Source organism: Solanum dulcamara, chromosome 7 (genome assembly GCF_947179165.1).
Source record: "Solanum dulcamara chromosome 7, daSolDulc1.2, whole genome shotgun sequence".
Classification (NCBI taxonomy): domain Eukaryota; kingdom Viridiplantae; phylum Streptophyta; class Magnoliopsida; order Solanales; family Solanaceae; genus Solanum; species Solanum dulcamara.
In genome coordinates, this window is record NC_077243.1 from 5,818,302 (window position 1) to 5,846,274 (window position 27,973).

General features: G+C 33.4%; 3 protein-coding genes across 4 annotated transcripts; 2 read left to right on the forward strand and 1 right to left on the reverse strand.

Moving 5' to 3' along the window:
* Positions 1-9,220: 9,220 nt before the first annotated feature.
* On the forward strand, positions 9,221-12,427 carry LOC129893850 (probable WRKY transcription factor 40). Its single transcript, XM_055969271.1, has 5 exons — positions 9,221-9,380; positions 9,481-9,543; positions 9,666-10,025; positions 10,734-10,850; positions 11,610-12,427. Exons 1-5 carry the CDS (start codon positions 9,306-9,308, stop codon positions 12,069-12,071), a joined length of 1,077 nt encoding a protein of 358 aa, XP_055825246.1. The 5' UTR covers positions 9,221-9,305; the 3' UTR covers positions 12,072-12,427.
* A 1,278-nt stretch (positions 12,428-13,705) lies between these two features.
* On the reverse strand, positions 13,706-20,576 carry LOC129893849 (uncharacterized). Its single transcript, XM_055969270.1, has 5 exons — positions 19,714-20,576; positions 15,399-15,456; positions 15,214-15,297; positions 14,962-15,103; positions 13,706-14,223 (listed from the first exon to the last, which is right to left on the reverse strand). The coding sequence occupies exons 1-5, from the start codon at positions 20,255-20,257 to the stop codon at positions 13,852-13,854; spliced, it is 1,200 nt and encodes a 399-aa protein (XP_055825245.1). The 5' UTR covers positions 20,258-20,576; the 3' UTR covers positions 13,706-13,851.
* Positions 20,577-22,990: 2,414 nt separating this feature from the next.
* Positions 22,991-26,131, forward strand: LOC129895738 (photosynthetic NDH subunit of subcomplex B 1, chloroplastic). 2 transcript variants are annotated; one of them, XM_055971498.1, is made up of 6 exons: positions 22,991-23,634; positions 24,371-24,561; positions 24,692-24,949; positions 25,109-25,214; positions 25,505-25,590; positions 25,749-26,131. In XM_055971498.1, exons 1-6 carry the CDS (start codon positions 23,059-23,061, stop codon positions 25,912-25,914), a joined length of 1,383 nt encoding a protein of 460 aa, XP_055827473.1. In that variant the 5' UTR covers positions 22,991-23,058; the 3' UTR covers positions 25,915-26,131. The 2 variants fall into 2 exon arrangements, with proteins under 2 accessions (XP_055827473.1, XP_055827471.1); XM_055971496.1 differs by having other exon boundaries at positions 22,993-23,649.
* Positions 26,132-27,973: the final 1,842 nt, after the last annotated feature.

A 27,973-nucleotide genomic window follows, 5' to 3' on the forward strand; every position in this document is an offset into this window, starting at 1 on the left:
TCAATTTAAGTCGTATTGCTTTTCTTTGCTTAGTAATATCTTTTTATATGTCCTATATTGCCACATCAATAACATGTGAGAGGCTTCTTACGCCATAGTTAGAAGACTCTTCCTTCTTTCTAGGCGAACTTGAACCACTTGATAATCCAGAGTATGATACAACTCTTTCTTTTCCTTTAACGTTCATCTTGTTGGCTAGAAGAACATTTACTTCCCCTTCTTTGACAAATACACCACCCAATTGTTTGGCTAGTAACTCCTATGATGATAACATATTCTCAAATTCCTCCAAGGATGATTGTTGAGCCCATTCTTGAATTGCCGTCACAAATAAAATATATTTAGGCTTCAAACTGCGAATGATAATTCTTCTCATTCGTGCTTTAGAGATAGCTTCATCCGGATTCAATAAAGATTCTCGGAACATAAATTCTTAATCTTCAAAAAATACTCGGCGAAAAAAAATTTACCTTGAGTTGTGTTAGCCAATTAGTTCTGCCGAGCTTCATTCTTTTTGTTGAAAAATCGATCGAGGGTCCTCCATATTTCATGAGATGATTTACACTTTATAATATAATCAAATAAACTTGAGAAGATTATCCTCTTCAAAATGAACTCCACATTCACATTAATCTGCTTCCACTTCTTGTAAGCATTATTATTTTTTGATCCATCATTATGAGGACTTGTGTTATTTCCGTTAACACCATCCCACAAATCCTCGCCCAAAAGGTATGACTCCATACATGTCTTCCATACTTTGTAATTGATATGATCCAACAACTCTATCCTAGTCTATTAACATGATCGCTTAAATCCATCTAGAAATAAAACTCAGAAGTCAATGTAGGCTATGACTCTGATATCATGTAGAGAAATAACAGAAGAAAAATATAATTCGAAAGACCTTCTGCTAGTCCAAGATCGTTAACTAAGATCGAAAGATTTAACTAAAGAAGAGAATCTATAAAGGAGAAGGAATATTTTAAAAAGGAGAACTTGGTTATGAAAGAAGACTACTTGAATTGGATTGATTTTGAATTTAGGTTGGGTTGATTACAGATATACAAGACCATCCTATTAATACTTAACTATGGATGGTTCTAGATGCTACAAGATCTAGACTATTCCATGATTTACTACAAATATCTAATTCTCTAGAATATTATTAACCAAAGAGTGTAGTTAGGCAAGCTATCATGATTAGTCAAACTAACTAAGTTTGTTAAAAGTTTGTTAGAAGGTGGTTATTATTAGTTAGATGATATCTACTAATTGTAGTTTATAAATACACATGTTATACATATTTATTGGATGAGCGGAGATCATCCAAACTTGTAACTACTTTCTCTCAATAGATTCTTCTTTCTTCTCTCATATTTCTCTACTTAGTTACTGCTTCACAAGCTCCATTAATAGAGTTATACATATGTTTCTCACAAAGTATGGTGTGATCTGAATGAGAGATTTGACAAAATCAATGGTGCACATGTGTTTCATCTTCATAAGGAGATTCACAGTCTTAGCCAGGGAACTATATCAGTAACAGATTACTATACTACACTTAAGAGTTTATGAAACAAATTTGACTCCATCACGCCTTATCCAGGGTGTTTATGTGATGAGTCTAGGAAACTTAAAGAACATTGTGAGTATCAAAGGTCACTTCAGTTTCTAATGGAATTGAATTAGTCCTACTTAGCTGTTAGAGGTCAAATTTTGCTACAGACTCCTACTCCTAACCTAAATAAAGCATTCTTCCTTATCATAGATCATAAAATTCAGAGAAACTTGATTCATACTAGTCCAGATATTTCCCTTCCTAGGGTAGTTGAAAGTACAACTCTGTTCAACCAGAAAAAAAAAGGTACTACTACTTATAGTAGTGGTAACTTTGGATATCAACCAAGAGGTGATGATAATCAAAATAGAGGACACTATGATTCTCAGTACAAGACACAGAAAGTTGTTGTTGTATGTAGAGTATGTGGATACAGAGGACACACTAAAGAATAATGCTTCTATGTCAAAAGTTATCCTGTTGGCTGGAGATCAAAGGGAAGAGGAGGAACCACTAGTTCTTATGCTAATCAAGTCGAAGTCTCTCAACATGCAGGTTCATCACAAAATGGTAATGTTGCTACCAGTCGGAATCCTCCAACTCCAACAGCCTTATTCACATAAGATCAGTATTATCAGATCAGGCAGATATTGGCAAAAGAAAGTGAAAATGTAGGAGAGCACTCAGCCAAAATAGATACTACAGGTAGTATCTTGTCTGCTTTAGTCTCAAATATGTGGCTAAGGAATTGATAGTTGATACTGGAGCCACAAATCATATGACATCTAGGCTTGATGTGCTTGATAGAGTTCAAGTAATGCCTAATTCTGAGAGGAGAGAAGTCCATATGCCTACTGGTAATATAGTACCAGTTTTACATAGTGGGAGCACTAAAGTACTTGGTGGTCAAACCATTAATACTGTGCTTTTGGTTTCAGATTTTAAGTGTAATCTTTTATCTGTGTCACAGCTTACCAAAGAGCTTTATTGCATGACAACTTTCTTTCTTGACTTTTGTATTTTTCAGGATCTCTCCAGTGGATAAGTCCGGGGGATTGGTAGAGAAGATCAAGGTCTCTACATCTTTAAGGAAGGTCTAAACAACTTATCTTTAGCTCATTCTCATTTAGCACAATTAACCAATAGTACTGTTAAACCACTCAGTCAATCTGATTCTATTTCTCTGTGGCATAAAATACTAGGACATGCCTCTATAGATATAATACAGAGGTCTTTAGCCTTGATATTATGGATACTACTATGCATTTTCCTTGTACTGTTTTTCCCTTAGTTAAGCAGACTAAGCTGCCTTTTCTTGTAAGCTCTCATACTTCTACACCTGTGTTTGAACTGATTCATTGTGATATATAGGGTCTCTACAGACTATCAACTCATACTCAAATGAAGTATTTTATTACTATTGTAGATGATTTTTCAGAGTTACTTGATTATTTCTTATAACATCTAAATCTGATACTATAGTGGTGCTAAGAAATTTCTTTACACAAGTTCACAATCTCTTTTCCACTACTATAAAAACCTTGCAGACTCATAGTGATAGTTAGTTTCTTAGTCATGATTTTCAGTCTCTTTTGTCTACTCTTGATATCTTTCATCAAAGTACTTGTGTGTATACTCTGCAGCAAAATGATATTATTAAAAGAAAATATAGAACTATATTAGATATGACTAGAGCTTTCAGGTTTTTGGCTAGTGTTCCCTTGAAATTCTGGGGTGAATGTGTTACCACTGCTGTATATCTTATAAACAAACTTCCTTCCAAAGTTTTTCATTATAAATCTCCTTTTGAAATGTTATACTCAAAACCTCCCCCTTTCTCACATATAAAGACCTTGGGATATCTATATTATGCTGAATCTCTAAAGATTCTAGACAAATTTTCTCTTAGAGCTATTCCTGCAGTCATGATGGGGTACTATCTATCACAAAAGAGCTATCTCTTATATGACTTGCATTTAAAATCTATGTTTGTCAACAAAAATGTAGTGTTCAAGGAGGAAATATTTTCCTTCAAATACTTGCAAACTTCTACTAATCCTATATTTCTTGTTCTTACCATGGTTACACCAGTACCTAATCATCCTCTTGTGTCACATTCTAGTCCTTCTGCAGTATCTGAACTATCTCCTGCTATCTCTCCTTTTCCTATCCCTTCTCTATAGTCTCACTCTTCCATTCCTTTTACACCAACTAATAACACTTTCTCAGAACTTCCTGCTAGTCCTCAGACAAATATGCCTTCTATTCCTCATCGGCAATCATCTAGAATAAGTAAACCACTTCTTTGGCTCCAGGATTTTGTCACTACACATCACAACAACTCCTACTCCTTTCCTATCTCAGATCACCCGTCCTATGATCATTTATATATATATATATTCTATATTCATGTTCTAACTGCATACTCAGCCATTATTGAACCTTTCTCTTATACTAAAGCATCACTTAATCCTCAGTGGTTAAGGCTATGGAATTGGAGATTGCTGCATTGCAGGATAATAATACTTGGATTTTGGTGGATTTGCCTCCCGATAAAAAGCCTATTGGCTGTAAGTGGATATACAAGATGAAGTATAAGGCTTTAGGAGATGCGGAAAAATTTAAAACCAAGCTAGTGGCCAAATGATTCAGCCAACAAGAGGCCTGGATTATGGTGAAACATTTAGTACAGTTGCAAAGATGGTTACTGTTAGATCCATTGTGGGTTTTGCTGCTTCTAAGGGTTGAGGCATTCACCAAATGGATCAACCCCGACATTAATAAACCACGAGCAAATCATATCTTCATTATCTAAATCAACCCGGAACATACTATATAGTTCGGAAGCGATTCATTAATGAAACCCTCATTCATTCATCAACAGAGTCCTTGGTACAATGGGTTTCATTTAGAGTCACTATGATTATTCATTGTTCACTAGAAAAGTTAAAGATGACATGATTATTGTACTGGTTTATGTGGATGATCTCTTAATCACTGGCAACAATCAAAGACTTATAAACTACACAAGGAAGGGCTTACAGAAATAATTCAAAATGAAGGATCTAGGTGAACTTAAATTCTTTCTAGGGATTGAATTTACTAGATCTAGTCAAGAAATACATATGTCTCAGAGAAAATATGCACTGGAGTTAATAGATGAGTGTGGTCTTGGGGGAGCTAAGCCTGCAGGAATACCACTTGAACCAAAACAAAAGCTAACCTATGTGAAAAATGATGAATGTATTTCTCTTAAAAAGGAATTTGAAGATCCTATATTGAAGGATCCTGGTAGATATCAAAGATTGGTAGGAAGGCTTCTTTATCTCACCATAACTAGAAGGTTTGTTACTGGATACTTAATCAAGTTTGGTGGAGCCTTGATCTCCTGGATGTCAAAGAAACAAGAGACAATTTCCAGAAGTTTAGCAGAAGCTAAATTCCGGAGTATGGCTAATTGTGCAACTGAGATCACTTGGTTAATAGGCTTATTCAAAAAGCTTGGAGTTCAGATTGAGTTACCAATTAGAATGGTGTGTGATAGCAATATTGCAATCCAAATTGCTGCAAATTCTATCTTTTGTGAGAGGACTAAACACATAGACATAAATTGTCACTTTGTAAGAGAAAGAATTTGTCAAGTAATGCTGAAAATTGAGTTCACTCATACTAAGGATCAACTAGCTAACCTACTCACAAAGAGCCTTGGCAAAGCACAACATCAACTGCTCCTAAATGGCTTGAGTGTCATGGATTTGTTCAAACCATGAGCTTGAGGAGGAGTGTTAATCAGAGAGTATAGTTAGGCAAGCTATCATGGTTTGAACAAATCCATGTAGTTAGGCAAGCTATCATGGTTAGTTAAACTAACTAATTTTGTTAAGAATTTGTTAAAAGGTGGTTATTATTAGTTAGAGGATAGCTACTGATTGTAGTCTATAAATACACATGTTGTACACATGTATTGGATGAGCTGAGATCATCTAAACTTGTAACTATTTTCTCTCAATAGATTCCATTTTCTTCTCTCATGTTTCTCTGTGTAGTTACTGCTTCACTAGCTCCATTAATAGAGTTATCAAATATCTACAAGAAAAATCTAGTAACGTCATCTTCTATTCTTCTAAATATTTCTATAAGATGATTATCCTATATACTACACTAGACTATTCTAGAAACTTTACTAAAACAATCTATCATATTTCAAAAAATCATCTTTAATTTTTTCACAAATTCTAACTCCGCCATCGAAAGTAAAGTAGAAGTAGAAACAAATGATATATAAGACATGAATATTCAAGTGGGGTGGAGAGGACCAGCAAAAAGAAGAAGATGAAAATAAAGGTCGTAATTCAACAACCCATTTGCTAAAATTAATCAGAATCTAGTAATTATAATTTATAGCAAATAATAATAGTCTAAGACCTATGTTTCGGAAATATAAGCAAATGACCGCACGCACGCTTGGTTGAATTGAATTTCAATCCATTTAATCCTAATGTATTTTTCCCTTTTTCTAGTCTTGTTAATTATTCCAACATTCACCTTTTGAAAATTGTACAAGTCTTTGTGTACAATTTTAGTGTAAAATGGATGTGGACGACAAAATAATTTAGTTAAACTAGCTAGTTCATGAATGTTGAATATGTGTGAACACACGTAGAAAATTAAAAGAATTCCATGAACGTAACCATTTGTATTATATGAGCCTTCAATTCAATGAATGTTCACCAACTAATTGTAAGTGGGGCTAATTAATGACTGACTAAGTCATGGTTCCTGCAGGTGCATCATGCTAAATTAGTATTAAAAAAAAAAAGTCTTCGACGGGACCTATGTTTAGTTCATTAGTTTTGTTTACATTTTTTTTATTCCACCGTCATTAGTTCATGACCTCATATTATGTGACGCATAACTACCACCGCATACCCAAGTTGAGATTTTTTTTTTAACCATCCGGTTAGTCGCGGAGTTAAGAATTTAGTACTTATCTAGCAAATAATCTAATTGACAATAAAATTTATAAAATGAGGTTAAAGGCAATCGATTAAGTTCATTTTATTTTTTGAACTAAGTGTCTGTTTGATTTAATTTAGATTTTTATTTTCTTCACTTTGTAAAAGAAAGTTAAATTAAGTTTCGTGGAACAAGTTTTAACTATATTAAGAACTTATTAATCTTGTTTTCCACTGTCAGAAAGAGTTTAAATTCTATTTATTGTCAATATATTAATTTTTTGTACATCTTTTAAGTTCACTTATAACAATAATTATATTTTCATAGCAATGTGATATGATAATCTGAAAAATAAAAAAATAATTTATTATAACGAGTCAAGTTCAATTTATGATATAAAAATTATTTATATATAACTTAAATCCATCGTGAAATACACATACAGAACGCGTATTGTACATATCAATTGATGAATTAGTATTCTTGTTTTTTCAATACAATTTTATTCTTAAAAAATGGGTAAGTCTTAAAGTTCAGACCTTGCCGGGGAATTAAATAATATTAGAGATAACGTGGAAAATGTTATTGGAAACGTGATAGGAAAGTAAAGCCAACATTACCCCACTTAAAATAAATAAATACACAGTACAATTCTATGATATTTTAATTTATAAACAACTATGTCGGCTGACGTGACAAGATAGGAAGATTGAACCAAAATTCTACCTATATATTTATTTATGAAGACTATTATCTTATCCTCCATCCTCTGCCCATACCGTATGAATTAAGTCACTTCATATTATAAAGGTGAAATGATCTCGAAAGTCTATATACTTGATTTTATTTATAAGTTTGATTTTTATATTTATGATTTTATCAATTGAGTTCTTAAATTTATTGAAACAAAATATTTTAAATTTCTTTCTCATCCGATGTAAATGTAGTATAATCGTTTTGCACGTGAAATTTTACATCATTTTTAGTGACACATAAGATATTAAATGTTAAAAAGAAGAAGATAATTTTCTAAATTCTGAAAATGTTGAACATTATGTTCTTCATATTTGCTCCCAAATTGAGAGCGAAATTCACGCTAAATAGATCAAATTCTTGTCTATTTGACTTGAATTTTACATTACAAGTTCACAAATACAAACCCAACAAATCCTCATCACAAATTTGAATTAATTTCATAAATTAACAAAACCCATTTATTGTTCCTCAAGTTTCCTCAAGCTTATCAATGAAGTTTTTCAATATTTCAATACCCAATATCACCATTCACATTATACAAACAAGATTCAAAAGATATTCACAAAATTAAAACTTTTGAGGATGAAAATGTAGCGGAACAAAAAATGGCCAAGGAAGGTATTGATTTGTAGAAAAATAAAATAAAATTTGAGAGAGCATTTAGAGATAGAAATAAAAAGTTTAGTTAGGGCAGGGGGGAGGGTGGTGTTAAGAAGAAGAAGGGGGTGGGATGGGTGGATCCATAGAGGAAGAAAAAGTGGGTTGAGAAGAAGAAAGTAGGGGGTGTAGGTGTGTGTATCGGGGGGGGGGGGGGGGGTAGCCGGGGGACGAGGGGCTCGAAGAAAGAGGTTCTTCCTAAAACGCGTGTAATGACACATTTTTCCAACTCAGCTAAACCCCTAAGTATAAGAGTTCAACTTACAAACGGAATCAAGTATAATAGTCTTTCAGGTTATTCCGCCTAATATAAATAACAAAATTAACTTATTTTCATGAGTGTAGTATGAAAATAATAATATGTATATATATTTTATTTTATTATTTTAAGAAGATAAAAATGTGTATACAAAATACAAAATGACTCTTTTCTATCTGTTCTAATCTTGATAAACAGAATAATCTGTATTTGTTATTAATGAGAAATAATAGATATTCCGTATAAATAATCGAAATGTGAAAGGTATCTCAAACATCATGGTCATAAAACAAATAAGAAGATAGAGAGGTATTTTCTACAAATCCATATCTAAAAGAAAGATGAAAAAGCTCAGTTGGTTAAGCACCTCCACCCACGACCGGTAGGTCCTGGATTTGAGTCACACTGGAGGGGAAGTGTGAAAACACTATAAATCCTCCAAAATAGGGGGTATAAAAAAAAACAAAAAACAAGAAGATAATAAGAAAATTGAAGTTCAAAATACAACAGGTAAAGGTAAAATAGGAATCCAAGAACAAGTTGCATCCAAAATGACATGGGTTGAACAGACCTAACCGGAGATGATAAATATTTCGTGAAATTAATCGATGTATATATAAATTGATCGCAACATTATAATTATTAAAAAAAAGCATAATCTAATACCAAAAAAAATACGGTACATACTCAGGAATGAAAAAGAAATACGTTCAACTATCTCTTTATTTTCTACCTTAATTCTCAACTTTTATCCTCTTTTATCAAGGATCACGTACTCGGTGGGCGATAAATAATTCATTTCATGTGTTTTGTCTTATACAACGTGTTTCTTTCTAGTTTCCTTGGTGCAGGCTTGACTTTGACTAGTAAGAAAGAAATTCAACAAACAGGATATGGGCGGACAAGAAAAGCAAACTCACTCAATTAATTACTACTTTTAATTATCTAAATATACCAATAGAAATAGTACATCCCATCACCAGTTCACGTTTTTCACAACTATAAATAAGCTGTGAAGAATGGGCAAAGCGCTCAGCTTCAGCTCCAACTCCAACTCCCAATTACATACATTCCTATTCTCTCTTATTTCAATCTATTTGAAGCAAATTAAAGCAAATGGAATTCACCAGTTTAGTTGATACTTCCTTGGATTTGAACTTTAAACCTCTTCGAGTTCCGGATGAATTACCGGTATGTGGAAGCTGTATTAAAAAATTTACAATATAATTATAAACTATAATCATGCATTAATTTGTCCTAATTTATAAATTTCATTTCCTTTTGCTTTCAGAAACAAGAAGTTGAGAGTAATTTCATTGGACTTGGAAGAGATCTCATGCCTGTCAAAGATGAGGTTCGTAAAATCTTCTCCTTCTCGGATCTTTTCGTTGACAATAATGGCGGATCCAGAATTTGAACTTTTATATATTTTCTTCCAATTTTTCTGATTTTGTTTTTGTGTTGTGTTTTATCCAGGCAGGTGATTTATTGGAGGAGCTAAATAGAGTAAGTGCTGAAAACAAGAAACTGACGGAGATGTTAACAGTTATGTGCCAAAATTACAATTCATTGAGAAATCAATGGACAGAATATTTGAGCAAGCAGAATAGTAGTACAAGTGGAGGTGATCATGATCAGAACAGCGATGGATTGAAGAAAAGAAAAGTTGAAAACAATAATAATAATAATAATGAAATTGTGAAATCATCAGTTCAAGAATTAAACTCAGAGAACAGCTCAAGTGATGAAGATTCTTCTACAAAGAAACCAAGAGAACACATTAAAACTAAGACTTCTAGAGTTTATATGCAAACTGAAGCATCTGATACTTCTCTGGTAAGTTTCCTCAACACTCACATATTAACAACTTCCTCATCCCTTTCAATTTGCATCTCCTACTTTTTTTCCTTTTTGATAATTTTTTTATTTCAATTTTCTTCGAGACATGTTTAACACCGTAAAATTAAAAAATATTTTAATACATTTAATGTCTCTTTAATTTCAAATAATAAGATTTAAAAGTTTTATTTACTTTTTCAAATTTTATGTCAAGTTCAAAACAAATTGAAAGGAAGGGAACCATTCGTGACATGTTTAACATTTTAGTACTGACTAATCTTTAATTTCAGATAATAAGATTTAAAAGGTTTATTTACTTTTCTTAAAATTTTTATGTCAAGTACAAACAAATTGAAATGAAGAAAATGGTTCTTTTTCATTTGTCCATGAGTAGGAATTAGTGCCTGACAAATTCTATAGTTAAATGACAGATTAGAATAGATTATCAGAAGATTATGTTAGCTACTAAGATTTTTTGGTAACATCCTCTTCACTTTTACCAAGTAGTGATAAAATTTGTATATATTTTATTTTTTTTAAATTCTACTTTGTGAAATTTTATTGAACATGTTGTTGTATGTTAGCTACGACCTATATAGCGATGAATTAAAGACAAAGTTCGTTGTTGATTTTAATTTTTTTTGTTAGAATGTTAATTAATTATTAAAGTTGTTTTTCTAAAGGGGAAGTTAATCTTGTTTGCAGTTAGTGAAGGATGGATATCAGTGGAGGAAATATGGTCAGAAAGTAACAAGAGACAACCCATCTCCAAGAGCTTATTTCAAGTGCTCTTTTGCTCCTACCTGCCCAGTCAAAAAAAAGGTACTACTAATTAGTAAAATTTTACAGCCTAATGAACAAGTTTACTCAATCAGAATTAACATATTCTTACTTTATAATGTGCTACTTCATTGATAATATATATATTTTTTGGTTAGATACTTCATTGATAATGTTTATTCAAAGTAAAACCAGCGCTGAAAAATATGAAATTTGCAAAACCAAAAAATGATTTCAATAGTTTTTTTTTTTTAATGTTTTGATTGTTAATTCAATTTTCCTGATGGTTAAATTAGGATTTAATTAGAGGTGCAGCAGAAATATATCAAATATCCCAAGTCAGTTTCGATTAGGAAACAACTGAACAATTAGTAGGAGTAATTAAATAATTAGCTAACCCAACTCAATTTCCTTGAAGTTTCTTAGTTGCAGCTTCCATATATTTTTTGTATTTGGTGGCCAGATTTCACAGCCAGATTTGTAGATTTAACTGAACTTAATTAAACTATAGTATTATTTTCGATTTGAAGTATGTATAAACATGAAAAAATAATAATATTTCACTTCTCTATCTAATTGTAAATATATTTTAAGGTTGTAACACGTATTTCCATAAGTAAACATCAAGTACAAAGTGTAATTTACTATATCCACTTTAATAGCAAATGGTAAAACTGAAAGAAATAAGTTTTGAATTCAAATATATATATATATATATATACTAGTATAGTTCACAAATTTGTGTTTTCTAGTTTTATTTTATTTTTCTAACAATGAGGTATGTGGTGTTAAATTTGTCAGGTGCAAAGAAGCGTGGAAGACCAATCGATTTTAGTAGCAACATATGAAGGAGAACACAATCATTCCAAAATAGATACTTCAGGCTCCGTTACAACAACTTCCCCGTCTAGCCGTTTAAACCCGAAAAGTTATCTTTCGAGTAATTATACTACTCTCATCAACACACCAGGACCAAGACCAACCTTAACTCTTGATTTGGCTGAACCAAAAACATTACTACAAAATGACCCCAAAAAAGTGAATAGCAATACAAGTACTAGTAGTGCAAGTGGTCACAAGCGCAAATCACCAGGAAATGATCATCATCAGCAACATCAAAATAAACCAGAGTTTCAACAATTCTTGATAGAGCAAATGGCTTCTTCATTGACCAAAGATCCAAGTTTTCAAGCAGCTTTAGCCGCCGCCATTTCAGGAAAATTCTTACAAAATAATAATAATATTAATCACATCGATAAGTAAGTAAGTAATTACTATATTATTGATGAGAGCTTGTTCAATGTTTTTCAAGTTGACACATTGAAATGTTCCAGAGAAAGACAGCCACCCCCACCCCAAGTTGACACTAGGATATGTTGTTAAAATGTACATAGTGTTATTACTATAATTGTCTTTTTGGGGGAACAGTAGCCAGTAGGTTGGACTAGGAAGTGCACGTGGAAATGGAATGGGCTAATTTTCTATAGCAGCCTATATTAGTTAGGTCTCAATTTGCGCCTGTCAGTCTCACAAGATTGAGACTTTGGTGGCCTTTATATTAAATTGTGGAATTTGGTCATTTATGCAATTTGCTAAAATAAAAATTTACAATAATTTGATATCTGGTCCTTACTTATTGTGTAGACTATATGTATATGCATATTTGGTACTATATCCTTTTAACTTTCGCAAACAAACATCTACTCCATCTCTAACTTGTTATGTACTCTTTTAGGCGTATGAACAAAGTCTTATATTTGATAGTCTGGAAAAATAAAAGATACATATAAGGTGTAAGAATTACTCTCTTATTTGTGTGAGCATTTTAGGCAAAACTGTGCAAATTTGGTCCAAATGTGGATAATATTATGGGACAATTTTAAATATGTACAATAAACTAATTAGCTTACAACATATACAGTCATGTTTTATTTACATAAAAAATAGTCAAAATCGTAGGAAATATATAGTGACTATATAATATAGCTTGCCAACAGTCATAGAAAGTAGACACTGACTATACAAATATATATTACTTATACATGAGTTATACACTGAATATACATTATGATACACTCTATACATGAAATATACACCAAATATATATCGAGTGACTATTTTTTTAAAATAACCGAATGACCATCTAGTGTAATTATCTCTAATATTATATCACATAAGAATATCTATGAATGGTTTTAGCCCACCAAGCTCATTTGCTACTTGTTTTTTTAATTGGTTTCTGTTCAATTGGCCTAAAGTCAAGAAATGGAGGCCATGTTGAAGTCAAAAGAAGAAAAGACCACACGTAAAACTGAATTTCTGGTTCATTGGAGAAAGGAGAATGTACTTGACCCGGATTTTAGGAGAATATATATTTCTTGTGCTTAGAATCAAAATAGTTCAAGGTTTCTAAATGTTAACATCAGCCACTTGATTTTATTGTTTCAATTTTTATATGGCATTGAAAAGACAAGTAATTTCTTCTAGTGGTGGAACAAAAAATACCCCAACATATTAATTATAATTTCACAAGTGGAATTACACAACCTTATTCCTACCTTGTGAAGATAATAAATATTTTCCCGAAAGACCTAACTCAAATTAAAAGAAGTAGTAGTTAAGTATTAGTCAATGACAATCCCCTGAGTTGGTCTTTGACTATCAATAATCTATACATCATGCATTTCAGTTGCCACATTGTAGTCCAGCCAACTCTAATTTTTCCCCCCTTAAAACCTACTTCACCTTGCTCATTTTGGGCTTGTCCTGTTACATTAAGATTTCAATTAAAATTATATACTCTCTCCTCGCTAATTCCTGTTAACTTTTCATCTTTTCCATCCCCGTCCCCTTGCGATCCCTACTAGATAGATGCAGATAGATTATAGTCTAAGATGTACACAGCAATGGTAAAAATAATAAGCATGGTCATTTGTACACAAGCACTTGCCACCCTTTCAACTGTATCGCAACCAAGAGCGCAAAGCCACCAAATCTACCAGGAGTATAAATTACATTGCACTACTACTTTGAACACATTTCACTACGTCGATAAATTGAAGTCATCAATAGCTCTTATAAGGCCCATCTCAGTTTCATCCTTGAGCTGTTCCTTCACTTCAGTCTTGGCTGCAAGGCCATCATCTTTATCCTTTCCATCACTTGCAGCTACACAATCATGAAATCTGAAGCAACTAATGAGATGGTCATTTGTGATTCCAGCTACTTGCATGAATGAGTACACGACAGTAGGTCCAACTCCTCTGAATCCTCTTTTAACAAGGTCTTTACTTATCCCTTCAGCTTTTGATGTCTTCATTGGCACTTGCCTTGCATATCGGAACTGACTAACTATAGGTTTGTTGTTCACAAAACCCCATATGTATTTGTCGAAAGATCCAAGTTCATCGATGATCTGAGAGGATAACAAGAGCATGGAATCAAAAATCGTTCACAAGTAACAACTCGAAAATTACTACTCACTGACAGTTACTATTAAGGAGCCAGTTCTGGGATTCTCTATTAAGCAGCCAATCATGACTTCCACTTTGACGACAACCTTCTAAAAATTTCTTTCATATTTATTTACAAAAAAAATGATTTAATACTATAATGTAGTTTTTGAATATGTAGATTCTACTTTGATGGAACATGTAGATTCTATTTCAAAAGATGTAAAAAGCCACTGCCCTTTACAAAAAATATTAGATATTGTGACCCCCCATAATCGCGGGTCTACACTTTCTAAATTTGAAATGAGGTATATTCTAATAAAGTTTTGTTTCTCTTCCTCCTTTCAGAAGCTCTTTTTGACATTTAATATGTCTACCCTCTGGAATGACATACCTATTAAAGCCACAACTAATGCATTATATTTCATAAGCACATCATATCTGTAGTTTCTGACTTAAAAAAACATATCACATGCAGTTGCCAAATATTTTGAAAATTTAGCACCCAGTACAAAAACCATCAGTTTCCAGGGAAACAGAATTAACAACAGCAAGACTTTCAGCTCAAGACAGCTAATACAAGAAATGCAAACCGACATTTTCACTGTGAAAAGTTGAAGAAGGTTGAAGAGACGAGCACTAGGAAGGTTTTTCTTCTTCAAGACAAGGACAACTCAATAAGAGAGTAAACTTGCACGTACCTTACAGGTTTGGCGTGCATTTTCAATAACTGCCCGTAGCTTTACCTCTGATAAAAGAGTGCTGGCAAGACTTCCTGGTGGTGCTATCTTCTTCTCATTTAGTTTTGAGACTGCACCTGGGTCAAAATTTTGAAAGACTTCTCTGCATAACAAATAATTCAAATTGAAGCAGCAGCTTTTGTAAGGCAACCAGATATGAAATGATAACCCATTTTCTGGTATTCCATAGCACTGGTGCAAAGCATAATGTACCTAAACATATGTCTTTTACTGAGAATTGCCGGCCATGAGAGTTCAGCTAATGCAGTGCATAGACTGAGAAGTTCAAAGAGCTTCCTGCAAATAGCAGTAACCCAGACTGAGAAGACCATCACATTTAATTGCTTTGTTTATTGCAATCCGCAAAAGAATAAGAAAATATAAAGTAGAGTATGTACTTGTCATCATGGACTGGAACTCCCCATTCCTCGTCATGAAAAGCAGCATAGGATGGATCTTTTGGCAAAATGAAACCAATTAGCAGAGGGAACTGATAAGAACATAATATCTATAGTATTACGATAATATCCTGTAAAAGGGATGACCAAGGAACAATATAATGGAAAATCCAGAAACTCAATGAATAAAAGAATATATCACAAACAATGGACTAAACCCCGGTAGCAGACTTACTAGGATTAGCAATATGAGTCTTCTGTATCTTTTCCATTTGTTCAACCCAGTTTATTCCACTACCAAGTTATTTGTTTTAAAGGCCAAAGTAAGGGTTCCCCAAATGTAGAGATTCTATTAATCTCACACTTACCCATACATGGAGTCACGGATACATACTACCAGAATAGGACTCTGGAGAAACAATAAACCCCTATGAATCCTTTGTGCTTAGAATCCATTACACACGTAGAAAATGCACCACGATCAACTTGTTGGAAGACGTATAACTTGTTTCATGATGTAGGACAAGAAACTGGAGTTACAGAGCAAGATCACAGAATACAATTAATAGTGGATTTTTAATTTCCTAAATTCTAACATGGTTTTTCTACCCCTTCCACCCCCACTCCACACCACGTTTTTTTTTTTAAAAAAATACTATCATAGTTATTCTACCTTTAAACTCAAAAATCTCATCATTAGGAGGAGACATATTTAGTTTAATTCTAATTACTAATTAATAATTAGATAACATTTATTATAAATAGACTTTAAAGATTTTGAAATTCTTAGTATAGATCGAAGTATCTATATATCTAAATCCAATTGAGTACGTATAATATGTGCAAATAATACAGAACTGTAGGACTAAATAAATGGAATTTATTAACATTCTCAATTAAAAGGTATAGTCAATAATCATACTGAAACCATTAAAAGAATCCTCAATTGTGCAGTGTACAGTGGCTAGAAGTTTATGGGTTCTATTCAGCAAATATTTTTTGTTTTAAGTTGGGCACTGCCAGGAAGTCTTAAAGGAAATTTTTGTCATATGGAGCAGTGTCAAAGTTGATGACGATGACTCCCCAATGTATTATTTGGAAGGAAAGGAATTAGAGATGCTTTGGAAGAATATTCACTCCCATACAAACAATAAAAGTTGGATATTTACTATATCTTTTTGCTTGGAGTTACCTTCTTGTTGTAAATAGTTCAATAGATCTCGTAGACTTTGTAAGCTCCTTGAGCAGTTAGGGTTTTTGCTTATCAGGAGACTTGCCTTTTTTGTAATCAATTGAATCCTGGATGATTGATAATGAAAGCTTACCTTATTGTTCAAAAAAGAACCCCCAATAACAAGGTATAGAAAAACTCGTTCATCTCTTAACAGGTCATAGACTCAAAAACTATTGGAGAAGTGGCAAATGAGAATTCTTAACAAAGGGGCCAGAAAGTAGCTAAGAACGCCACTTACACTAAAATAGAGAGAGCATCTCCAATGATGGTTTGACAATACTTGGAAATAGTTATGTTTTAGAGCAGGACAGATTGGAACTTCTAAAGACCATGCATGGTCAATCACTTTAATCTCCAAATGTCAAGCATATGATTCCATCACTCCTCTGATCATGTTTCAACAAAATAGAAGATAAATGGGAATAAAATAAGCAAAGGAGAATGAATGTTAAAATGGGATGCAGGTGATGTGTTTTAATAAGGACGCTAATGTAAAAATAATGCAACCATCTCTACAAATATTTATCATAAATACACAATACACATATTAATAAGGTTAAATAAGAGAAATAAAATTACACATTAGTGTAGGTTCATTGCATTGAATCCTCAACATCTATTATCTTCATTTGATTTTGACCCGTTTCATTCAATTACTCAATAAATTGAGATTCTTTAAAATCAAAGGTTCTTTCTTTTTATGCTGATATACAAATTTCTAAACAGACTAAAATGCCTCATAGAAAATATTGGACTTAACATAAGCATATTCAGTACGATAAGGATTCATCGCATGCAGACCTTCAACCTATTGCATCCCTTTTTCTTTTTTCTGGCATGAAACATAAAATGTGTGCAAAGTCCATAAAAGAAGGAGATTATGAGAGCTAAAACCAAATGGTCAAAGTTCTCAACGGGCATGGATCAATAATATGCTCCCAACATTTTACACTTTCCTCGAATTCATCACAGAAAAGATGAATTCTCCTCAAACTTTTACGTAGAACCTCACAAAACCAGCATGTGTGCATACCTGTCTTCCAGCCAACTGCTAGCTAGTCTATGTAATAATTAGCAATAAGATCAAGTGGAAGGTTATCACTTCTTTATGTTTTTGGTGTAAAGTGCAATATATAGAAGAGGAAGTTCAGTTAGTGGAACTCTATAGGACTTTTGTAATTACTTTCAGTAAATGTAAACTTTTGGAGGTGGCTGGCATATCCTTTATACTGGAATACAAAATTACCAGTTTGAAAAACAAAACAAAAAAAATTAGCAATAAGACACACATCAGACCTAGCAAATTCACCACAAATTAGTTCAAAAGAAATTCATGAAACCAGTGGTCAGTTTACGTAAAGACTGGTGTGACACGATGAGCCATGTGGGGGTACTTAAAGAAGCATGCATGCATGGTATATCATGGCTACAAACTGATTGACAACTTGACCTTTACCAGAGGATCCTCTTTTATTGCCTAAGGAAATCAAGTTTATAGTTCAGACACTCTCATTAGGCATATATGGCATCTTAGATAATGTCATGTACAGATGCCGATGACCTTCCAATTGATGAAGCAGAAAATTCCGTCTATTTCACCATTTTTCTACATTGTCTGTTCATTACACAAAAACACTATTTCACCATTCTTCCACATTGTCTGTTCATCAAACAAAAATTGAAACTTAAGTGACTTCCTGAGGGCCTGAACAGGTTTATGCTATTAGTTTCAAATTGATTTCACCTTCTTCCCATACTAGGTCAAGTGGCTTTGTTTCATTCCCTCGAGCAACACCGAGAATGGAATTAAAGTCTAAATTCATGAACGAAAGAAAAAAGAGAAAGTTGGAAAAGGGAATGCAATTAAATTCCAAGTTCGGGAATACAAGGAAAAGGATGGTAAATTCTTAGTATGAACAGTCAAAGATGAGCATATTTGCTCAGATTAATTTGAGCAAGGCAATAGAGAAAGCATATAAACTGTCAATTAGCAAATTTGTAGTCTCTAGTGCACCTGCGATAACCTAATTTGTATAGAAGATCGAGTGTCTTTCGTAGAGAACCATATTTTGTAGGTTCTCTACTTTTTGATATTTGGCTAGTATACGGGGCTTCCCCATCATTTTTCTTTAATGAAAGTAGTGTTTGGTCTGACTTGTGGGGGGTTTCCCCATCATTAATGTTTACTTACCTTATATATAAATAAGGAAATAACTGTCAATTAGTAACCAGATTGGTCACGCCTTAAATCAACCACTAGAGTAATGGCCTTAGTATCAAAAACTATTCTATAATAACATATATGACCGGGATATAATTACGGATTCAACTCTCATAAAACATCAGCTTAGCGGAAAAAGTTTATCCATAAATGTTCTCCAATTATTAACCATGAAGTAGTTCATAATCACAATTAATAGTATTGATACTAGATTAGACAAGGGAATAATAGATGCATGTCAACAACATCAAACATTGTTTCCGATAGCAGAGATGGACAAGGAATCAAGCTGGTACCCAACAGCCTAGCAGTATATAACAGATGGTGGCAGGCCTGAATGATGACAGCTTGGAGGCACAAGGATTATCAAATTGAGACCATTTGGTTAGCTAATGCTAGGAAGTGGAATCATTCTCCCTAACTCAGCTGAATGCAGAACTAGCTCAGGCCATCGTTTGTTGCCACAAATGGAAGTGGGAAATCTAGCATATCCTTAATGCTGAGGAATACAACATTACCAATTTCAAGAAAAATGGAGTGGGGAGACCCAAACCCTATCTACAGTTTGACATATTCGTATTCTAGCAAAGACATACATATTCCAATTTTCCACAGCTAGTAGATTAGAGTCCCACATTGGTTGGGGAATGGACTGGTGGTTTGTTTCTATGGACTTGGGCAATCCTCTCTTTGTGAGCTAGCTTATGGGGTCATTTATTTACATGGATTAACTAGAAGGACCAAAAGATGAACCAAGAGTACCGGTGCCAGAAATGCTATCCCCCCACAATTATGTAACAAAAACACAGTAACTGTACAAATTCAGCAAATGAAATGCAACATTACAGTATTAGACATACCAGTATTAGGGGTCACCCAAGCACACCTTTTTTTTATCACCAAAGCATCAGCCGGAGTGGGACTTGGAGACAAGCTCTCAGCTTCACCAACAGATTTTCCAATTTTCTCAGACTTAACCACTTTCGGACTACTACATTGCTTCCTTCTTCCAGCCGTCGGCGTCACACTACCACGGCTCAATTTCCCGGTCGTCGATGCTCGGCTATGAGAAGAATCGGTGGAAGCATCAGAAGAACAAGAGGCATTAAGCGACAAATTAGGCCTCATCATCAATGACCTATGGTTCTGTTGCTGTCTCAAAATAGAAGGCACAGCTCCTCCACATTTCTTCGAAGCAGCCACCGGCGACCGTGATTGTGGCAATGAATCAGTTCCCTCAAATTTCTTACCCTTAGACTCTTCACTTTCAGTTGCCTTCTTAACAGGCTTCTCAATAGGCTTTCGCAATTCAACGGATCTAGCCTTATTACCCGCCGGACCGAGCACTGATCGGACTTCGGAATCAGCATTGTTCATCAATTTAACCCTTGGTCCTCCAGACATTGAAGCAATTACAACTCTTAATAACTAAAAATGCGTCCAACTTAGCATGAATTTCAAGTTTTGTGCTTAGCTAGGTTTGAACAAGCAACAAAAACAGTGAAGGGAAAAAGAAGGTGCATTGTAATTTGTGTGGAGCTGAAAGTAGAGAATTAAAACCCTAGAGTGTAAGAGAGCAGATACATTATCGCCGAGGAAAAGAAGAAGTAGATTGGGTAAAATGATTTTATTGAGAAAATGGTGACTGTCCGATCTGGGAAACCAACGGCGACTTCTTCAAGGATGTTTCTAGAGAGAGAGACAATACTACGCCTCTTTCTTTCTTCGCTTGCATTTTAGCATGATCATCAAAAGTAACCAATTATCTGCTGCCACGTAATATTAACATTTTACTGTGATCTATTTTTATTCAAATTAACTTTATTAATTACATTTTCAAAATCTAAGTTTGATTACTAGATTCCCAATATTTCTTTTTTAATTTATTAAAATGGACAAGGAAAAAAAACTAATTTTAATAAATACATGATTGTTAATTTGGTCTCAGCTGCTTTGAGAGACAAATATTTAAATTTATATAAAATTAAATAAGTAAATATACGAATTCTATGTGGTATAATTCACATAAGATGTTATGCTTTTAAGTATTTAGACACTTAAAGTTGAAAGATATATATATATCAGCTATGACCAATTTAAAAAATATTTACACAATTATATATAAAGTGAAAAAATTCTTTTTGCTCTTTTATCTTCTAGAGTTATTATTTCTCAATTTACTTTGTATTTTCTTTTTCGAAAGTAGGTGTTGTTATACTTCATTGAAGGGCAAATTATTATTTTTTGAACTGATGATAAAAATATTATTTGACTACGAAATTTAGAATAAAAAAAGATATGCTACCTAATAACGCTTAAAATGTCTTTTTTAATTAAAAATAATCAAAATTGAACCAATTTGCAATTGCCAGATCAAAACACAATTTAATTAAGGATAAGCACGAATCTAATTATAGAGCTTAATTATTGTTCATCTATTACCGTGGGAAATGATTAAGGAATATAAATTCTCTAGATTGAAGCTAGCTTTTCTATTTGTGATGGGTACGTGATGGTGGAGTGACATCTACATCTATTTTTTCTAAGCAAAATTAAGGAATTTAAAATAAATAACTTTGTTTTCTCCTTTTCATAAGAGTTTAGAATCAAACTTTCTCATTATAGTTGTTCGATGACATATTAAGATATTGTCAGATAGCTTGATTAGGAAATTAGGTATGACTATCAAATAGTATCCTAATCTCTATGTTTTAAAAGTTACTAGCAATGAATGGTAGTAATTAATTAATCACAATTAGTTTGTTGAGCGAGTCGAAATAGGAGATAATGCATGAAAAGTTTAGTTGACTCGATCATAAAAAATAGATGTGAATTAACTTTTTTGCTAAATTCGTCTATGATCTTCTCTATTGTTTTGACTACTTTCTTGGATATAAAATTTATAATGTTGTCTAATTCTAAATATATACTCGTTATCTCTCCATAACCTTCCTATCAAGCACTTTGTCTATGCATTAGATTGATTTTGATAGTTTTTCCCCAAGCACTATCACGTTTCACTATGCTAATTGTATTTTGTTTTCCTTTCTTGGCCTAAGTAAGAAGGTTATAAGTAACTTCCCTTATTTATAAATTAGTCTATTATTAGATAATAAATGGATGTTTGAGTACAATTTTAGTTTCATGAACATCTTCACATATTAGTTAAGATCATAAAAGGATAAGAAAATTACAAAAAGTGCAGCCTAATTTTATACAAGTCAAAAATATAGTGACATATCCAAGCTAGTTTAGTGAATAAAACAAAGCTTAATTAAGAAATTACGTTTTCCTTTCTATAAGATCTCAACTCTTTTCCTGTATATAATCTTTTTTTCCTTTTCATCTCATCATTCACTCTGTTTATAATCTTACTTTTTGACTTAATTGGTATAGAATTTTGTGGAGTTCTTTTCCTTTTCATGCATCTTTTCTCTCCTTGATTGCATATTAAGCAATCTTTTTCAGGAAAGCCGTAGCTGATTCTCCCTATGCTTAATGGGACAGCAATATAGAATTGGTAGTACTTTGTATTTTTACTGAAAATTAAGATTTGAATCGGAATATAGAATTACTCCACTTAATATTTACCCGTGTTTACGTGAATTCAGTAATATCAATTCAAACTATTTGTATTAAGAAATTGTAAAGTCAATTATTATTGTAGATCAACTTGAGATTGAGCAATTCATAAACTTCAAATCTTTGACGCTTAATTAAAAGTTTCGAGTTTGAGTTTTCTGTAAAGAAATGGATCGCCGAAATCAATTCCAATAGTTAGCTCGTGAGGGAAGAATTATTCAAACCGTATTAAAGAGATCAATCACTCCTTTTTCATTTGATGTGGGACTCTTCAACACCCCATTTCACGCTTAAGAGTGGACATCTAACGCGCTCAGTTCTCCGGATTAGACATTACAATAATTGAAATGGATGATGCTTTGAGGGCAAAATTGTGCAAAGTCTACTAATGTTTTTCCGATTGATGAAGCGTAAATTTAAATTAGTGAAGGTTCGAACACATATAACAGACACTAGATTGAAACCCAAAAAAAATAGTAGTACAGGACAGGGCAGGAACAAAAGGAAAACAGTGGGACCTACTTATCTAACAACCTTCACACATTCAAATCCAACGTCAGCTTCTGCTATAGTTTTTAGCTATCCCCCCCAAAAAAAGTTGCAGAAAATTATGATACACTCAAATGGCTACTACTAGTCTACTACCTAAGTCCATTTCTCCTTTCTTTACTAATCCACCTTATTTTCCTCTAACCCATGTCACAAATCTACCTTTCTTGAACAACAATCCATTGGAAACCACTTTTTCTGCCAGAAAATCAGTGAATTTTTGCCCCAATGCCAAGAAAAAAAATCCATGGCTTGACCCTTTTGACTATGGTGATGATCCTGAAATGGAGTATGGTTCACTTTTTTCTGATGGTAAACAAGATGAAGATCCAAGGCCTCCTGATAATCCTGATAACCCATATGGATTCCTCAAATTCCCAATGGGATACTCTGTTGAAATTGCTTCATTGGGTTTGAAAATTAGAGGTGATGTTAGGAGATGTTGCTGTGTTATTGATGGTGGGGTTTATGAGAATTTGCTGTTTTTTCCAGCAATTCAGATGATTAAGGATAGGTACCCTGGTGTTCAAGTGGATATTCTTGCAACAGCCAGGGGAAAACAGACATTTGAGATGAATAAAAATGTGAGGTGGGCTAATGCATATGATCTGGATGATGATTTTCCTGAACCAGCTGAGTATACAGATATGGTTGGAATTATTAAGGTTTGACGCCATTCTATTAACATCGACATATCATTATTTAAAATCTACGTTCCTTGGACTCTTCTAATATGTTATTGCACCCGTGTCGGATTTTTATGTGCACTATTTTTGAAGGATTTGACACATATTAATCTAACCTTTTTGAAGAGTACGAGCAATAGAGGTTAAAACAAGTTGTTTCATTCGAAGTCTGATACTTGTTGTATCTTGATGCATACAATTAATCATATTGCTGGTTAAAATTAGAGAAACATCAAACATTATATGGAAACTTGGTTTGGTGCGAAGATTTACCTCTAATTACCTTATGAGTAACCTGATTGTGTAAATATGTATTACTTCGTCAGTGGATAGAACTTAAATTCGCTCCCTTGATTGTGTAGCTAAGCGACCTTGGTACTTCAAACTGCTTTTTATTACTTTTAATATTTGTCTGGAAAAGACTGGTGCTGTGCTCTTGAATCACGATTCACATATTGAGTGCTCTCCGAACCTCTATAGTGTGGTGAATTTTTGATAAAATAGTAACTATACGTTTGCAGATAATTCAAAAGTCGAGCAGACCACATTTGGAAAAGAATTGCTTACATTAGCTTCAAGATATTAATCGTCTTGTTTAGCCAGATGGAGATAAAAGAAATTTGCTACCTGCATTATGAATAGAGAGTTCTGGTCATTTTTTTTGGCTAAGTTATTTGCTCTACTGCATGGTTTGTTTCAGAGTAGGTACTATGATATGATCTTGTCGACCAAACTGGCAGGGATTGGACATGCAGTATTTTTGTTTATGTCAACTGCCCGCGACAGAGTTAGCTACATTTACCCAAATGTGAATTCTGCAGGAGCGGGATTGTTTCTGTCAGAAACTTTTACACCAGAAAGCATGAATCTTTCTGAGGGTGGATATCATATGTAAGTAGACGTTCCAACTAATAATTTGATTTTTTGACTCAACTGAAGATTCATTCCAAAATAGGGAGTTTGAAAAGTACAACAGTTGTACTTCGTCAAAGTTTGTATCGCATGTACTTTTCTGAAACAGGTACCGTCAGCTGGTTGATTGGTTGGGCAGACCAGCTCGTAAAGTACCACGACAACCTTTACCTCCACTTAAAGTTTCAATCCCAAGAAAGGTTAGGGAGGTTGTAGAGGCAAAATATAAGAATGTTGGTGCACAGAAAGGCAAATATATTGTGATTCATGGGATTAAATCAGATTCAAAAGCCTCTATGCAGTCAAGGGGTGATGTTGATAGCTTGCTCCCAATTGAGATATGGGCTGAGATAGCAGAAGATATTAGGTATGATGTCAGTATTTTATTCTTTGTCGGAAAAAAGGCTGACTTGACTACATGCTCATCTAATCTTTTGAGTTCTCAAATTAACTGATTATTCTTTTTCGTCAAATGCAAGAAAAATTGAGAGATATACTAATGGATTGTGAACTATCATTTGATCAGGGGAGTGAAGCCAGTTTTTGTCATTCCGCATGAAAAGGAAAGAGAAAATGTGGAAGATGCAGTTGGTTATGATGCTAGTATAGTGTTCATAACCACCCCTGGACAGGTTTGTTTCCTCAGCCATTTTCATGATATCAATGACCGATGAATCAGTGTTTAGTTGAAGAACCTTAAACTAATAAGTTGGTTAGAGTCAGAGATATAATGGCGACAATATACCTTATAGTCAAAGGGTATAGTCGAATGAAATAGTCTGCTTCTCTTGCATGTTTAGTGACAGCTTTAACTATATACCACTCTTTCCACAAGAAAATAAGGAAATTTATGAAATACTAGAAGGAAATGGCAAGCTGAGCATTAGAAAACTGACAGTCTCCACAAATTTCTTTGCCTTAGCTTGCTGCTCTTGTTGATGACTCTGCTGGAGTGATAGCTACAAATACAGCTGCCATACAACTTGCTCACGCACGAGGAAAGCCAAGGTAATGTCATGTACTACAAGCTGTAAGGGGGGGAAATTTTGCACCTTTTGCTGTCTGTGGAGAAGTTGATACACTAGTCTTTTATTTACTATCGGTTTCAGTACCTTTCTGGTGGTCAGCAACCGTGTCTGAAATATGCTTTCATTTTCTCTGTGCAGTATTGGGCTATTCTGCTCTGAGGATAAGGCTAGAAGTTTTGTTCCCAATGCAGAAGCAAAGAAATGTGCAACTATTTCATCAAAGACTGGAAAATTGGTTGATATCAATGTTGAAGCTGTGAAGAGCGCTGTCCAAATTTTCACCATGCCCCTCGCAATCTTCTAAACACTACCTCTTCCTCCTTCTCTTCCATATAGTAAGTACTCCTGTAATTGTTACTATTCCACTTTCTTCTCAATTGTAATTAATAGAAGCGGAAAGATATTTTCGTTCTTTTTTCCTCAACTGCAAAGCCTTCAGTGCTCTCTTTCTTTCTCTCACAATCCAATATACGCTAATGTGGGGAGCAATTTAGTTTCTGAAATAGTTTCCTGTTCAGCTAGCCTCTGGGACTGGTTCCACAACTTTGTTCTGTAAGGAACTACAACTTGATGTCATGTCCTCTCGACAAGAAGTAATCCTAACACGAAGTTGCATTAGTGATCGGCAACATCCATTTCGGAAATTGTTTCTGTAGCCAGAAATTACCAGAACCAAACACTGCATAAGAAATAATCTCGGCATAACTAATACCAACATTATTTGTACACTCTATTCAACATTATTCTTATACACTCTATCAAATGACCCCTAAATTTGCCACATTCGTAATGTTAATGTACTCGAATTTTATCTCAATAACTGGTCCCTCGTTTTGGAATTTTCTAAAAATTGATTGCATTTCATCATGTTCCCTCACATTCCCCAGGGAAATAAGTTAATCAGAAGCTCCATATATTTCTTATGGGTACCTTTCAGTTTTAAGGTGGAATTTGGTTCTAGCTTAGAACTTTCCTTCTTTGGCCAATATTTGCACTCCCATGATAAAGTGATAGCACTAACTCCTACCCCAATTTAAGTGTTCCATTTTGAATTTCAAGAGTAAAATTGATCATGAATCCGAAATAGACTCTTTTAAGTTTTTTTAACAACAGAATTTACATATTTAAAAATGACAGTAAAAAGTTGTGACAAACCTTGTTGGGACAAAGAGAGTAATAAATAAATCGTGAGTGGTTGATTGAAAAAAGAAGAAGTTATCTAAGCTTGCATTTGGACATGCGATTTGAGATTATAATTACAAATCTCAAATACCCGCAGAGCAAGAATGCAATCCGCATTCCTTGTCCTCTGACCGCAGAAAGCGACAGGAAGTAAGAAGCCGAAGGACCCACTTTGCAATCTCAAATGCTCCGAGCAGTTTCGAATGATGCCACATTATCAAATTAGTGATGAAAGAGTCAACATGAGCAAATTGATACCCAAATTGTTATAACAAGATTCGGACCCAAAAATCGGGTCAAAATAGGACCGTGAGCATTCCTGATATGTTGTTCACAATCTTGGAATGCGACCAAGAACCTGATCTACTCAAAGGAATTTGTCTGTGATTTGATTGACCCTAAATGTGGACTGCATACCCGTTATGCGGTCGCATAATGGTGATGTGCTGACAATCTATATATAATAATAAAGCTGAATATGAAAACGGTGACGTGACCCTCTCTAAGGGTTTCAATTTTATTTATCTTTTTTGTGATTTTTTTTTTGGATCATTTTTCTAATTTTAAAATACAAAAAAATATTTAAGATAGTCATATTTAATTCTTTCTTCATCAATAGTTATATTTAATTTTTTTCACCGTTAATGCTATTATTCTCTTTTCCTATAATATTTCTTAATTTCTTCTTTTACTATTCTCCTCCTAAATTTCATCATTAATGATATTCATATCATTTTCTTATATCACTTCTTTTCCTTTTTTTCTTTGTTTTTTTGTTTAATTTACTCAATTCAAAAAATTTATATCTCTATATAATATAAAGGTATTTTTAAAATCTCTTTTTACAATTTTCTTCCCTAAATCTCATCATTAATGATATTTATAACATTTCCTTGAATCACTTTCTTTCCTTTCTTTGTTCTTTTTTTTACTTCTTTTTTATTTATTCAATTCAAGAAATTTATATCTCTATATAATATAAAGGTAATTCTTTTATCTTCTTTATTTGTGTTTTCCTTCTTTATTTATTTTTAAAGTTTCACCTCCATAACTTATATCTATTAAACTTCTATCTTAATAATAGCATTAATTCCATGGCTTTTAACTTTTCATATTCATAAGCCCCAATTATTTAATTATAAAATTTAAGATACTTTATGATATTTCTTCATTTTTATCAA